The 17,013-nt window shown below is 40.2% G+C and overlaps 1 protein-coding gene and 1 long non-coding RNA gene across 6 annotated transcripts in view; one reads left to right on the top strand and one right to left on the bottom strand.

The window, feature by feature from the left end:
- Positions 1-8,866, top strand: part of LOC138239398 (uncharacterized) — an 83,757-nt gene extending 74,891 nt beyond the window's left edge. Inside the window, exons 4-5 of the long non-coding RNA XR_011189856.1 lie at positions 6,785-6,880; positions 8,738-8,866. This is a non-coding gene — a long non-coding RNA (uncharacterized lncRNA). The remainder of the gene's footprint in view (positions 1-6,784; positions 6,881-8,737) is intronic.
- dpp6a (dipeptidyl-peptidase 6a) overlaps positions 1-17,013 on the bottom strand; it is a 305,960-nt gene that overhangs the window by 43,365 nt on the left and 245,582 nt on the right. For all 5 annotated transcript variants that reach the window (XM_015354743.2, XM_015354745.2, XM_015354742.2 and 2 more), the window contains exon 8: positions 4,052-4,172. In XM_015354743.2, the coding sequence (XP_015210229.1) occupies positions 4,052-4,172 (121 nt within the window). The remainder of the gene's footprint in view (positions 1-4,051; positions 4,173-17,013) is intronic.

The following is a 17,013-nucleotide window of genomic DNA, read 5'->3' as shown; positions in this document are numbered from 1 at the left end:
TCAAATCCAGAAAATAAATTGCAGTATGTAATGTTACCCCGCATCCCCACATTCACAAACTGTTATTTCAATTTCTCTGCAAAATATAAGTGAAATATCTAAATATATTGTGATGTTATCAGTATCTGCATAAAACATAATTACAGGTAATTTGATTATAGGAGGCTTAGACATTGTGCACAGAAAACTTCATATGCTTGGAGTACATACTCATTTTTTAAGGATACTGTATTTTTCCTCTAGTATAAAAAACAAATAGAAAATCATAAACAGTTCACATATCACATGATAGATATCGCGGCAAACAAAAATGCAATGAGGCAGCAAGCGCAAAGCATCAACTTGATTCCATTAAAAAGGATCCCACATTACCTACTCTACTGTAGCGCTCACCCGTTTTTTCCATATGTTGATTTGGGTTTAAAAATTAAATTGAAAATCTAGAAAGTCCAGCTGATCTGTTACACCGCTCAAAACAGTTACAGCCATTCTTTCCAGCCATTTACAATACATATTTATGTCAAACTAAGATCATGAATACTGAAACACTGAGCATTGAGGTGAGAAGGTAAAACATTATATATATATATATTTTCATTGGACTTTAGGAAATGTTAATTTAAACAATTAAAAAACTTGTACTGTTAAGTTCTTAAAACACATGCACTGTAAAATAGTTTCCTTCATCCAGTTTTATTAGGTTTAACAACTTGTTCTAGTGAAATTAATATTAAAAACAGCAAAAATCCAATCTAGCAATAGCATTTTCTTTAATTTAACATTAGAATTATTTCCCCCACCAGCTGTCAGTATTATTAGTGTGCCCTGTTTTACCTTACATTCATCATAACACATTTTACAGTATGTTAAGATAATGGGTTAAATATTTTGCCAGTGATATTTCTTTTTCAGAACTTAATAAATTATGCCAGAAAATGTCCTCCATAATTACAGACATTCCGTAAATGAATTCAGATTTTTAAACAGATTGGACTGGGAATTTGCGTCTTAAATATTACCTGGGGTATTCTCCAATAATCAACACATCAACAATATGCTTGTCTACTTATGGAAGAGAAGGCTTTTGTGTTTTATAGAGGGTTCCAATGAACAAACAAGCATTTGTTTCAGTGTTCTGGACAGAAATATTTATTCAGCTGATTAGAAGGAAATGGAACTGCAGTGCAGTAAACATGTTACATGTTGTTAGCAGATCTTCTGTGCTTGATGTTGGGATGATGTCAGAGTAGAATTTTCATTTCAGAAGGTTCCAGTCCCCAGCTTGAAGATCATTTCTCATTCCTTCTGTCTGGGGGAAACATTTGGTCCATAGCCCTGACTCACTCTGTGAGTCTACCAATGGCGATTTCATCGACTGTGTGCTCAATCGCTTTTGAAGTGTCGAGAACCTGTAAATGTTGGGGCCTTAACTTGAAAGCTTCATTTACTGTACAGTATGTATAAGTAGGCATTTCAGACTACTATTACCTCCTTTAGTTTATCCTATGTATAGTTGGATTGGTTGCATTATTTATATGTAAAGCAGTAAGCTCCTTTACATGTGCACATAGAGGCTTGGTGAGCAATGATTGATAATTTAGGGATTCAGAACAGGGATTGGTTATTTTGTACTGTAGGTGATACATCTGGACCTATTGCATGGACACATACCTGCCAAACTCTTCTCAGAAAAACAGATCTCACTGTGGACCAGATGTTCTTTTCCCTTCTGTGTGAAATTAGAGGTGGCGTTTTTAATTAAAATACATGTTACAGCTGGGTCTCTCTGCAGAGGTGTGACATTACTCTCCACAATGTTCTGTACTTTTCTCTTGATGGGAGTGATAGTTGAGGACTAGAGGAAGTCTGTGGGTTTCTTACTGTCATTTAAAGTATGAAAGGTATTGTGGCAATTAATTAAAATATAAGTAATTTTAGGGCATATATGTTACAACCTACTCAAGGCTCAGTAGAGGTACACTATTCTTCAACATTACAGTAAGTCATTTGACCCATCTTGTTTTAATTCTTCCACTCAAACAATTTCAACAGAGGTTTCATCAAACAAAACAAACTTTTTTTTTTAAATAGGAAATCTTTCTGTACTGGGGAGAAATGTTTCAAACGTTTGTGGCTTGAAACATCTTCAGGATCCAATAGCAACAAATTGCCAATAGCAGCCTATCTATACATTATATATATTATATTCTAATGCCAATATATACTGTACTTTGTTAAAAATTAATAGATCCTTCCTCACTGACATCACAATTTAGATGTGACAGAATCAGTAAAATTGACCCTGTTTTTTTTAAAAAGTTGTCTGTTCCAATAAATTAAGGCAAAACGTCCCCTCTCTTATAAGAGCTCTGCAAAGGTCAGACAACAGGATGCATCTTCTGATTAAAATTTAAAGGTAAAAAGAAACATTAGCATTGGCAAAAGTCCCTCCTTTTAAATCCCCTCTGAGAACCAGTGCCAGTAATTAAGAAATGCTCATTAATTAAACAACAGAAGTGAGTAATACCCAGGACATGACCAACAAAAAGCAAAAGCACAGGGAAAAAAAAAAAACTTTAACAGATGTTAAATGCTCTTTGCTGCTTAGGATGTTAAGATCTACAAATGAAAACAGAACCACAGGAACCATGAGAAAAGAAACATTCATGCTGTTGCTGTATCTGTTGTTCTTCTTAATTATTTTGTTTTTTTGGGGGGTAAAAACACCATTGACCTCTTCAGAAAAAAAAAAAGAAATCCCAGTTGACATTTTATATCTTCCCTCAGATTTCAAATAAGAATGCAGCTCACTCAGCCATTAGCAGACTACTGTACCATATATAATGCTGCAAATGAAAGATGGCCATTTTGCTTATTTAGCTCATTTTGTAGCTAACAGGGAAGTGATCTGTGGACGTAGCCCATTTAGTGCTTCTTGGAGGAATCCAGGGTAGCTTCAGAAAGGTATCAGCCTTTCCTAGTCTTCCATTTCATTTTGTATCAAGAGATACCTCTTGTGCTGTGTGAGATGCACTTGCCTTCATTTTTACGTCTGCTGTTTGGTATGCATTTCACTGTTGATCCTTCATAATTAACAGTTTTGAGAGTTTTGATTCCTGTCCGAAGTTCTTCTCTGTTCAAGACTAAAGTGTTTCAAGCTCATTGTATCTAAAGATATTTAATTATGCACTAGATGCACTCTTTATTGAAACGGTTTCCAAACACTATTTGTTTATGGTGTATATTTGTTGTAATGTGGTGACCAAAACTATGCATAACATTTTAAATGACATATTAGCATTCATTATATATTTTTAAAAAGGTCTCTATGTAAATTTTACACTTTCAACTACACTACATATCCTATTATTGTACAATATTTCTTACAGGTAAATCTATTTTATAAGTGTCTTTTTCAAAACACTTTCAATGTTTTCCATTCTTCGTGTCCTCTGGTTCTATAAATAAACGGATGTTGTGTCTGTTAAGTTATTACACATTCTTTTACTCTGAAATTGTGCTGTGCCAGAAATAAAATCACGTGACCACACTCGATATTCCCTGAGCAGTGAGTTGTTTTATTACAGTATATAACCTTTATAAATCTGCTTAATAGGGAAACTTGTGTCGGAACTGTACTTTTAATGTTTACCTTAATGATCTGAAAATCTAGTTTGCTAATTACACCTCAATGTACAGTAAATTATTGATAAAATTGGGAAAAGTTGTGGTCCTTGCAGAAAGGTTATAGGATAGACTACATACAATTAAACGCCCAAGAACACCCAAAATTAAATAGTATTTAAAAACCACAGGTTCAACACTGAAGATCAACAAGAAAGGTAAGACACTTTAAACTTAACTTCATTACTTTGAAAAATCCCTGTTAATTGCAGAAACCATTTTGCGATGACCGTATTAAGTAAAAACATATGTAAAGCAAATGCTCCTCTTTATGTTACTAGCAGTGTTTAATTGCACAGCAATTGAATGTATTTAAACTGTTATTCTGTAGATTTGTCCAGAAAACATAAAAATATATGTGTCTTACCTTCATACAGCCAGTCACTGAGGCCATTAAAAATAACTCCTTCTTTTCCAGAAGAGACCAGACGTATCGCACGACTCTCCATCGTTGCCTGATAATAGATGTTGTTTTCAAAAATGAAGACCTGCAAAAAAAAAACAAATCAGCTAAGACTAAAAACATCTTATATTTGCCAATATGTTTTATTAATAGACCCATAATTGCATACATGTGGTTTTCTGATAGATTTTCATCAGATGTTTGTCAACAGAAGACCACGTACTGTATTAACCGTTGTATTCAGTTTAGATATCCCACAATAATCAATCAACCAACCAGCCCATCATTATGTCTGCCCGTGGAAAGGAGTTTCAATATTCTTGTTCGAACTTCTACACAGTGACTCTGATGCACAATTTTGCATCTGGTGTACACAATTATTTCGAGCCACTGAACATTTTTAAGAGGTCAGCACCATTTCAAAAGCAATAACTATAATCTGCAGCATTTGCTAGGCTTTATACTACTTGTTCTGCCTCTCAGTATTAATGAGAGAGATAAATATACAGTATAATACACTGTACAAAGCAGTGTCTACGTAATAAAGTCATGTATTAGTGGTGGACCTCTTCCCTCTGGATTAGATATTCCACAACTGTGTCCCAGCATGGTGACAGGAGATACTTATCTTGAAGTATCTCGAAGTGATATCATCATTGTAATAACTGATTTAGCCAAGGTCCTTACAACCTGTGCAGATTAGGTTTCCAGCATTTCTTAAGTCTTTTTAAGAAATGGACATTACCCCCAGTGCTTGTGTTGTATTCTTGTGAAGGATTTTCCACTGTGACCTGTTAAATTAATTTCTGAACAACTAAACAACAATTTCTGCACTTTATCAAGTCACATCCTGTCAAAAAGGCTCATTGGAGCTCTGCAGGTGATGACGTGAGTCACCTATTTTTAATAAAGACTTTTTGAATACAAATCATTATTCCTGCTTGACTCACATAAAGTATTCTTGTAGAAAAATAGGTAAAAGAGTGGATTATTGGAGGGAGAAAATACTTAAGTAGTAAAAAATGCTTCATATGACTGTATGTCTAAAATTCTAAAATCTAAATTATGCTACAGTATGCACTCACTTTTTTAAAAAAGTCATTTCTTTATATTTCATGATTGTATGCTATAGATTTACTTTTATGGAGCTAACTTGTTAGTTTGAAACGTTAGGAGCATCACTTTAAACTAATATTCACAAATAAATGTTTAGAATGAAACATATAATGGCAGAGTTTTCCACTTTTTGTGTGGACATCTTAACAGATAACAGTTAACAGCTAAGGATAAAGCAGTTTCACTTCAGTGGCAGAAATTGCTTTTAATGCAGTACTTTTAATCTCAAATCATTTAGGTTTGGCATTTTTCTTTTGCAGGCCAAATAAAGCAAAAGGTTTATTTTGGGGCAAAGTCATTTATTGAATAATGCAACACACTTGTATTGTACTGTCTCTAAAATGAAGGAAATTGTGCAGTTTAACAGCTGGTAAAAATACTTTGTTCAATAAAATGAAGCTGAAGTTAAAATATAGTTTCATTTGTATTGAAAATCACTATAAGTTCCTATATAACAAAATTTAAAATAACATTTTCATAGTTGTTCTTTATACGATACTTATCAAAAATCACTTTGAAATCAGGATAGGTACAGTAAATGTCTAATAAAACACCAGAATGGTTTCTGGACAGAAGTAAAGAAAAAATATACTATATCATCTGCAAACTCTCTGAATACAATTTTGAAAAGAAAGAAAAGCAATCATATTTTCAAGTATGCCATTGCTTCCCACTGGTTTCTTCAGAATATGCTGGAAAGAATCAAGAAAACAATATATTGAATTCATTGACTCGATTAATGTTATTGCTCCGCTGAGAAGTTTCCTTAAAGATTAAATTAAATGTGGTACTTACGTTTTTTTTTAATTTCGTGCACAATGCTCAGTGTGAGGGGAGAAAGGTGAATCCATTTATTGGTATAATAAAGTACAGACAGAGAAAGAAATATAGTGTATTGTTACAGTTTTTGGAAGTGGCTACTCGGGTATCCCAAGAATCTACAGACAATAGCCAAACGTCTAGCTAGTATCAAGATTTGTAGTTCTCAGGAGCTCCAGAGCAAGAAACTGAAGTGTTTACTTGAGTCTGTGACACACTGATCAAAGGAATTGTCTGGTTTACGTCGGTTCATTGAATTCTGGGCCAAAGAGCCAGATGGTCCTAAAACTCACTTACCAGAGCCACAGTGACACCAGCTAGCCTCAGGACAGCACAGCTAGAACACTCAAAATCAGAAACAACCACATCACAGCACAGATCAAAAACAACATCTCACACATTGGGACATACACACACCAACACAACATGACTGGACCGCTACAGAATCCTAAACAGACAATACATGATAGTTGATTATTTGACCAAGGTAAGGAAACAGCAAAAAGAAACCAGCAGAAAGACCCTGATGAAGTACAGGCTCAGTGACCACAATCTGGCCAGAGAAACTGGGCGACACAGGCAGACCTGGCTGCCCAGAGAGGGACAGGCTGTGTTCCCACTGCCAGTAAGGAGACATAGAGACAGAGATTCACTTCCTACTGCAATGTGACAAATATTCTGGGGTGAGGGTTAGGATTAAGGTTAGACAAGCATTCTTTCTCAGATTAACAAATCTAATCACAGAATTCCCATACCTGCCAGAATCACAACAGCTTCCAATCCTACTGGGAGAGCGGCGAGGGAACTCAGTTGAACTGGCAGTCCAGTGTAGGAGCTCCTGTCACAGCCTGAGGAACAGTAAGCCTGTCTCTCAATAATGGTCTATATGATGTATGTTGTAGGTAAACCTCATATACTGTACTGTGTTTGTATTTTAAATGTCTTTAGATGTTGTATTGATTGCATATGCTTTGGCAACACAAATCTATTGGTCATGCCAATAAAGCTTCTTGAATTGAAATGAAAATGATTAAGAGTCATCACCCCTGTGTCAGTGTTAACACCCCTACTCTTTTTGAGAAATGCTCTGGGATTTGTAATGACCACAGAGAGTTGGGACCTCTGTTTTACGTCACATCCGAAGGATGGCACCTTTTTACAGCATAGCGTTCCTGTCACTATACCGGGTCATTAGGACCCACACAGGCTGCAGAGTGAGTGCCCCCTACTGTCCTCAATAAGAGGATTTTTACTTAAAAAGACAGTCTAACATGACACATTTTTTAAAATAAAAGTTTCATAGAATCTTATTAGTCAATAGATTCATCAATATTCTGCAATAACTGCTTAAAATACCATTTACCTATGTTCTGAAAAAAAAAAACTATTTCAGAGCCAGAACCTATAGCCCTGTAACTGGTCTTTTTAAACATGCGACATTTCTTTTTAAGACATCCACCTGCTAATCCAGCAGCTGACATTGAATTTCCAAGGCTGTTTAAGGTATGCTGCTGTTTGAACCTTGTAAGAAATTAAAGTGTATGGAGGAGAGAAGAGAGAACAAAAAGCACAGCTCTGGGGCATCAAAGCTAAAGTGACATAGGCAGTGATGTCACTGAATCAAACACAGAGACCAACACATTAATGTTTCAGTGACAGGTGATGGTTACCCCTGCTGTGATCTCTAAACCAGAGTTACTTTCATCTCCTTCAGTCTCACTGACTCTTGATACAAATTAGCAGGATGAGACTTTGAGAAAAGGAATTCATTTCTCATTATTTTTTTCCTCATCATGTCTCAGAATAGGCCAGCTGATGGCTTTGTCATAGCAGTAAATTGTTAAATGCTTCATATCTGTAGTACAAACAGTTTTGATTCAGCTTTACAGGTTTCTAAATGTATTAGCAAGTACTCTTATGGAAGAGGCACACAGATTAAGTGCTTGAACACTAACTTAAAAAAAGCATCAATATTACTGGTGTGTGTTTAATGTGGTTGCCATTATATTTTTGTATGTAAATGTTATATAGTATAAATTTTAATTTTCTCCTAATTTTCCCTTAAGTGGATTCTCTAAACCACAGAGATATTATCAGCGGAAGCTCTACTTTCTATGAGTAAAAAAATTCCTTGTCTAGGCTGTAAATCTACACTTACTGAAAGCAATAATAAATAAAAAATAAGTACATATGCAGACCTCCAACTTGCTTAAGGGGAGGAGATCTTTATTTAATGTAATTATGGGATACCTGATAAAGTCTTTTTGTTAGATCAGACTTCCAATTGGATCCGGACTGTTAGAGTAAAACTAATCCTTCTATCTGACGTCCCAAATTTTACATCATGTTATTGCATCCTCCTTGTTTTAGTAGGAAGTATGTTCCTCTTTTTCTGAAATTCTAGAGCTAGAACTCTTCACTCTAGTTCCATTCATGGAACAATGATTCATCTTTGAAACTATTTGGCAAAAGTAAGGATATGGTTAACAGGTAGTAGTGCAGCACTGTGTTTTATGATATCCCATACGCTCCCCTGGCATCAGAATACTTTTTTGGTTTTGGACATTTTATTTCTGGAACATTCCACAGCCAAGATACAGACAGTTAAAGCGGGAGTCAGTAATTATCTAAACTAAATCATTATTTTAGTTTTTATATGTACATACAGTATCATTAATGTAATTATGGGCTAATAAAGTCTTTTTTCTGGATCAGATTTCCATGGGATCTGGACTGTTACAGTAAAATGGGACCGGATCAGTCCTCAAACTGGATCCGGATTTTTTAAAGTAAAACCCGGACCGGATCAGTCCGCCAACTTGATCCAGATTTTTTAAAAGTAAAACCCGGACCGGATCAGTCCTCCAACTGGATCCGGATTTTTTAAAGTAAAACCCGGACCGGATCAGTCCTCCAACTGGATCCGGATTTTTAAAAGTAAAACCCGGACCGGATCAGTCCTCCAACTGGATCCGGACTGCTAAAAGTAAAACCCGGACCGGATCAGTCCGCCAACTGGATCCGGATTTTTTAAAAGTAAAACCCGGACCGGATCAGTCCGCCAACTGGATCCGGATTTTTTAAAGTAAAACCCGGACCGGATCAGTCCTCCAACTGGATCCGGACTGCTAAAAGTAAAACCCGGACCGGATCAGTCCTCCAACTGGATCCGGATTTTTTAAAAGTAAAACCCGGACCGGATCAGTCCTCCAACTGGATCCGGACTGCTAAAAGTAAAACCCGGACCGGATCAGTCCTCCAACTGGATCCGGATTTTTTAAAAGTAAAACCCGGACCGGATCAGTCCTCCAACTGGATCCGGACTGCTAAAAGTAAAACCCGGACCGGATCAGTCCTCCAACTGGATCCGGATTTTTTAAAAGTAAAACCCGGACCGGATCAGTCCTCCAACTGGATCCGGATTTTTAAAAGTAAAACCCGGACCGGATCAGTCCTCCAACTGGATCCGGACTGCTAAAAGTAAAACCCGGACCGGATCAGTCCTCCAACTGGATCCGGATTTTTTAAAAGTAAAACCCGGACCGGATCAGTCCTCCAACTGGATCCGGACTGCTAAAAGTAAAACCCGGACCGGATCAGTCCTCCAACTGGATCCGGATTTTTTAAAAGTAAAACCCGGACCGGATCAGTCCGCCAACTGGATCCGGATTTTTTAAAGTAAAACCCGGACCGGATCAGTCCTCCAACTGGATCCGGATTTTTTAAAAGTAAAACCCGGACCGGATCAGTCCTCCAACTGGATCCGGATTTTTAAAAGTAAAACCCGGACCGGATCAGTCCTCCAACTGGATCCGGACTGCTAAAAGTAAAACCCGGACTGGATCAGTCCTCCAACTGGATCCGGATTTTTTAAAAGTAAAACCCGGACCGGATCAGTCCTCCAACTGGATCCGGACTGCTAAAAGTAAAACCCGGACCGGATCAGTCCTCCAACTGGATCCGGATTTTTAAAAGTAAAACCCGGACCGGATCAGTCCTCCAACTGGATCCGGACTGCTAAAAGTAAAACCCGGACCGGATCAGTCCGCCAACTGGATCCGGACTGCTAAAAGTAAAACCCGGACCGGATCAGTCCTCCATCTGGATCCGGATTTTTAAAAGTAAAACCCGGACTGGATCAGTCCGCCAACTGGATCCGGACTGCTAAAAGTAAAACCCGGACCGGATCAGTCCTTTAACTGGATCTGGATTTTTAAAAGTAAAACCCGGACCGGATCAGTCCGCCAACTGGATCCGGATTTTTTAAAGTAAAACCCGGACCGGATCAGTCCGCCAACTGGATCCGGATTTTTTAAAGTAAAACCCGGACCGGATCAGTCCGCCAACTGGATCCGGATTTTTTAAAGTAAAACCCGGACCGGATCAGTCCTCCAACTGGATCCGGACTGCTAAAAGTAAAACCCGGACCGGATCAGTCCGCCAACTGGATCCGGATTTTTTAAAGTAAAACCCGGACCGGATCAGTCCGCCAACTGGATCCGGATTTTTTAAAGTAAAACCCGGACCGGATCAGTCCGCCAACTGGATCCGGACTGCTAAAAGTAAAACCCGGACCGGATCAGTCCTCCAACTGGATCCGGATTTTTAAAAGTAAAACCCGGACCGGATCAGTCCTCCAACTGGATCCGGACTGCTAAAAGTAAAACCCGGACCGGATCAGTCCTCCATCTGGATCCGGATTTTTAAAAGTAAAACCCGGACTGGATCAGTCCGCCAACTGGATCCGGACTGCTAAAAGTAAAACCCGGACCGGATCAGTCCTTTAACTGGATCTGGATTTTTAAAAGTAAAACCCGGACCGGATCAGTCCGCCAACTGGATCCGGATTTTTTAAAGTAAAACCCGGACCGGATCAGTCCGCCAACTGGATCCGGACTGCTAAAAGTAAAACACGGACCGGATCAGTCCTTTAACTGGATCTGGATTTTTAAAAGTAAAACCCGGACCGGATCAGTCCGACAACTGGATCTGGATTTTTAAAAAGTAAAACCCGGACCGGATCAGTCCTCCAACTGGATCCGGATTTGTAAAAGTAAAACCCGGACTGGATCAGTCTTCCAACTGGATCCAGATTTTTTTTAAGTACAATTCATGGAACAATGATTCATCTTTGAAACTATTTGGCAAAAGTAAGGATATGGTTAACAGGTAGTAGTGCAGCACTGTGTTTTATGATATCCCATACGCTCCCCTGGCATCAGAAGACTTTTGGTTTTGGACAATTTTATTTCTGGAACATTCCACAGCCAAGATACAGACAGTTAAAGCGGGAGTCAGTAATTATCTAAACTAAATCATTATTTTAGTTTTTATATGTACATACAGTGTCATATGTTTTCTGTTCCTATCATTAATGTAATTATGGGCTAATAAAGTCTTTTTTCTGGATCAGATTTCCATGGGATCTGGACTGTTACAGTAAAATGGGACTGGATCAGACCTCCAACTGGATCCGGACTGCTAAAAGTAAAACCCGGACCGGATCAGTCCTCCAACTGGATCCGGATTTTTTAAAGTAAAACCCGGACCGGATCAGTCCTCCAACGGGATCCGGATTTTTTAAAAGTAAAACCCGGACCGGATCAGTCCGCCAACTGGATCCGGATTTTTAAAAGTAAAACCCGGACCGGATCAGTCCTCCAACTGGATCCGGATTTTTTAAAGTAAAACCCGGACCGGATCAGTCCTCCAACTGGATCCGGATTTTTAAAAGTAAAACCCGGACCGGATCAGTCCGCCAACTGGATCTGGATTTTTAAAAGTAAAACCCGGACCGGATCAGTCCGCCAACTGGATCCGGATTTTTTAAAGTAAAACCCGGACCGGATCAGTCCTCCAACTGGATCCGGACTGCTAAAAGTAAAACCCGGACCGGATCAGTCCTCCAACTGGATCCGGACTGCTAAAAGTAAAACACGGACCGGATCAGTCCTTTAACTGGATCTGGATTTTTAAAAGTAAAACCCGGACCGGATCAGTCCGACAACTGGATCTGGATTTTTAAAAAGTAAAACCCGGACCGGATCAGTCCTCCAACTGGATCCGGATTTGTAAAAGTAAAACCCGGACTGGATCAGTCTTCCAACTGGATCCAGATTTTTTTTAAGTACAATTCATGGAACAATGATTCATCTTTGAAACTATTTGGCAAAAGTAAGGATATGGTTAACAGGTAGTAGTGCAGCACTGTGTTTTATGATATCCCATACGCTCCCCTGGCATCAGAAGACTTTTGGTTTTGGACAATTTTATTTCTGGAACATTCCACAGCCAAGATACAGACAGTTAAAGCGGGAGTCAGTAATTATCTAAACTAAATCATTATTTTAGTTTTTATATGTACATACAGTGTCATATGTTTTCTGTTCCTATCATTAATGTAATTATGGGCTAATAAAGTCTTTTTTCTGGATCAGATTTCCATGGGATCTGGACTGTTACAGTAAAATGGGACCGGATCAGACCTCCAACTGGATCCGGACTGCTAAAAGTAAAACCCGGACCGGATCAGTCCTCCAACTGGATCCGGATTTTTTAAAGTAAAACCCGGACCGGATCAGTCCTCCAACGGGATCCGGATTTTTTAAAAGTAAAACCCGGACCGGATCAGTCCGCCAACTGGACCCGGATTTTTAAAGTAAAACCCGGACCGGATCAGTCCGCCAACTGGATCCGGATTTTTAAAAGTAAAACCCGGACCGGATCAGTCCTCCAACTGGATCCGGATTTTTTAAAGTAAAACCCGGACCGGATCAGTCCTCCAACTGGATCCGGACTGCTAAAAGTAAAACCCGGACCGGATCAGTCCGCCAACTGGATCCGGATTTTTAAAAGTAAAACCCGGACCGGATCAGTCCGCCAACTGGATCCGGATTTTTTAAAAGTAAAACCCGGACCGGATCAGTCCGCCAACTGGATCCGGATTTTTAAAAGTAAAACCCGGACCGGATCAGTCCTCCAACTGGATCCGGATTTTTTAAAGTAAAACCCGGACCGGATCAGTCCTCCAACTGGATCCGGATTTTTAAAAGTAAAACCCGGACCGGATCAGTCCGCCAACTGGATCTGGATTTTTAAAAGTAAAACCCGGACCGGATCAGTCCGCCAACTGGATCCGGATTTTTTAAAGTAAAACCCGGACCGGATCAGTCCTCCAACTGGATCCGGACTGCTAAAAGTAAAACCCGGACCGGATCAGTCCTCCAACTGGATCCGGACTGCTAAAAGTAAAACACGGACCGGATCAGTCCTTTAACTGGATCTGGATTTTTAAAAGTAAAACCCGGACCGGATCAGTCCGACAACTGGATCTGGATTTTTAAAAAGTAAAACCCGGACCGGATCAGTCCTCCAACTGGATCCGGATTTGTAAAAGTAAAACCCGGACTGGATCAGTCTTCCAACTGGATCCAGATTTTTTTTAAGTACAATTCATGGAACAATGATTCATCTTTGAAACTATTTGGCAAAAGTAAGGATATGGTTAACAGGTAGTAGTGCAGCACTGTGTTTTATGATATCCCATACGCTCCCCTGGCATCAGAAGACTTTTGGTTTTGGACAATTTTATTTCTGGAACATTCCACAGCCAAGATACAGACAGTTAAAGCGGGAGTCAGTAATTATCTAAACTAAATCATTATTTTAGTTTTTATATGTACATACAGTGTCATATGTTTTCTGTTCCTATCATTAATGTAATTATGGGCTAATAAAGTCTTTTTTCTGGATCAGATTTCCATGGGATCTGGACTGTTACAGTAAAATGGGACTGGATCAGACCTCCAACTGGATCCGGACTGCTAAAAGTAAAACCCGGACCGGATCAGTCCTCCAACTGGATCCGGATTTTTTAAAGTAAAACCCGGACCGGATCAGTCCTCCAACGGGATCCGGATTTTTTAAAAGTAAAACCCGGACCGGATCAGTCCTTTAACTGGATCCGGATTTTTTAAAAGTAAAACCCGGACTGGATCAGTCCGCCAACTGGATCCGGATTTTTTAAAAGTAAAACCCGGACCGGATCAGTCCGCCAACTGGATCTGGATTTTTAAAAGTAAAACCCGGACCGGATCAGTCCGCCAACTGGATCCGGACTGCTAAAAGTAAAACCCGGACCGGATCAGTCCGCCAACTGGATCCGGATTTTTTAAAAGTAAAACCCGGACCGGATCAGTCCTCCAACTGGATCCGGACTGCTAAAAGTAAAACCCGGACCGGATCAGTCCTCCAACTGGATCCGGACTGCTAAAAGTAAAACCCGGACCGGATCAGTCCGCCAACTGGATCCGGATTTTTAAAAGTAAAACCCGGACCGGATCAGTCCGCCAACTGGATCCGGACTGCTAAAAGTAAAACCCGGACCGGATCAGTCCGCCAACTGGATCCGGATTTTTTAAAGTAAAACCCGGACCGGATCAGTCCGCCAACTGGATCCGGACTGCTAAAAGTAAAACCCGGACCGGATCAGTCCTCCAACTGGATCCGGATTTTTAAAAGTAAAACCCGGACCGGATCAGTCCTCCAACTGGATCCGGACTGCTAAAAGTAAAACCCGGACCGGATCAGTCCTCCATCTGGATCCGGATTTTTAAAAGTAAAACCCGGACTGGATCAGTCCGCCAACTGGATCCGGACTGCTAAAAGTAAAACCCGGACCGGATCAGTCCGCCAACTGGATCCGGACTGCTAAAAGTAAAACCCGGACCGGATCAGTCCTCCAACTGGATCCGGATTTTTAAAAGTAAAACCCGGACCGGATCAGTCCGCCAACTGGATCCGGACTGCTAAAAGTAAAACCCGGACCGGATCAGTCCGCCAACTGGATCCGGATTGCTAAAAGTAAAACCCGGACCGGATCAGTCCGCCAACTGGATCCGGATTTTTAAAAGTAAAACCCGGACCGGATCAGTCCTCCAACTGGATCCGGATTTTTTAAAAGTAAAACCCGGACCGGATCAGTCCGCCAACTGGATCCGGACTGCTAAAAGTAAAACCCGGACCGGATCAGTCCGCCAACTGGATCTGGATTTTTAAAAGTAAAACCCGGACCGGATCAGTCCGCCAACTGGATCCGGATTTTTTAAAAGTAAAACCCGGACCGGATCAGTCCTCCAACTGGATCCGGACTGCTAAAAGTAAAACCCGGACCGGATCAGTCCTCCAACTGGATCCGGATTTTTAAAAGTAAAACCCGGACCGGATCAGTCCGCCAACTGGATCCGGACTGCTAAAAGTAAAACCCGGACCGGATCAGTCCTTTAACTGGATCTGGATTTTTAAAAGTAAAACCCGGACCGGATCAGTCCGACAACTGGATCCGGATTTTTAAAAAGTAAAACCCGGACCGGATCAGTCCTCCAACTGGATCCGGATTTGTAAAAGTAAAACCCGGACTGGATCAGTCTTCCAACTGGATCCCGATTTTTTTTAAGTACAATTCATGGAACAATGATTCATCTTTGAAACTATTTGGCAAAAGTAAGGATATGGTTAACAGGTAGTAGTGCAGCACTGTTTTTTATGATAGCCCATACGCTCCCCTGGCATCAGAAGACTTTTGGTTTTGGACATTTTATTTCTGGAACATTCCACAGCCAAGATACAGACAGTTAAAGCGGGAGTCAGTAATTATCTAAACTAAATCATTATTTTAGTTTTTATATGTACATACAGTGTCATATGTTTTCTGTTCCTATCATTAATGTAATTATGGGCTAATAAAGTCTTTTTTCTGGATCAGATTTCCATGGGATCTGGACTGTTACAGTAAAATGGGACTGGATCAGACCTCCAACTGGATCCGGACTGCTAAAAGTAAAACCCGGATCGGATCAGTCCGCCAACTGGATCCGGATTTTTTAAAAGTAAAACCCGGACCGGATCAGTCCTCCAACTGGATCCGGACTGCTAAAAGTAAAACCCGGACCGGATCAGTCCGCCAACTGAATCCGGACTGCTAAAAGTAAAACCCGGACCGGATCAGTCCTTTAACTGGATCCGGATTTTTTAAAAGTAAAACCCGGACTGGATCAGTCCGCCAACTGGATCCGGATTTTTTAAAAGTAAAACCCGGACCGGATCAGTCCGCCAACTGGATCTGGATTTTTAAAAGTAAAACCCGGACCGGATCAGTCCGCCAACTGGATCCGGACTGCTAAAAGTAAAACCCGGACCGGATCAGTCCGCCAACTGGATCCGGATTTTTTAAAAGTAAAACCCGGACCGGATCAGTCCTCCAACTGGATCCGGACTGCTAAAAGTAAAACCCGGACCGGATCAGTTCTCCAACTGGATCCGGATTTGTAAAAGTAAAACCCGGACTGGATCAGTCTTCCAACTGGATCCAGATTTTTTTTAAGTACAATTCATGGAACAATGATTCATCTTTGAAACTATTTGGCACAAGTAAGGATATGGTTAACAGGTAGTAGTGCAGCACTGTGTTTTATGATATCCCATACGCTCCCCTGGCATCAGAAGACTTTTGGTTTTGGACATTTTATTTCTGGAACATTCCACAGCCAAGATACAGACAGTTAAAGCGGGAGTCAGTAATTATCTAAACTAAATCATTATTTTAGTTTTTATATGTACATACAGTATCATTAATGTAATTATGGGCTAATAAAGTCTTTTTTCTGGATCAGATTTCCATGGGATCTGGACTGTTACAGTAAAATGGGACCGGATCAGTCCTCAAACTGGATCCGGATTTTTTAAAGTAAAACCCGGACCGGATCAGTCCGCCAACTTGATCCAGATTTTTTAAAAGTAAAACCCGGACCGGATCAGTCCTCCAACTGGATCCGGACTGCTAAAAGTAAAACCCGGACCGGATCAGTCCTTTAACTGGATCCGGATTTTCAAAGTAAAACCCGGACCGGATCAGTCCGCCAACTGGATCCGGATTTTTTAAAAGTAAAACCCGGACCGGATCAGTCCTCCAACTGGATCCGGATTTGTAAAAG

The sequence above is a fragment of the Lepisosteus oculatus genome, chromosome 6 (assembly GCF_040954835.1).
Source record: "Lepisosteus oculatus isolate fLepOcu1 chromosome 6, fLepOcu1.hap2, whole genome shotgun sequence".
Classification (NCBI taxonomy): Eukaryota; Metazoa; Chordata; class Actinopteri; order Semionotiformes; family Lepisosteidae; genus Lepisosteus; species Lepisosteus oculatus.
The sequence above is the reverse complement of the archived record's forward strand: the minus strand, read 5'-3'. Positions and strand labels throughout refer to the sequence as shown.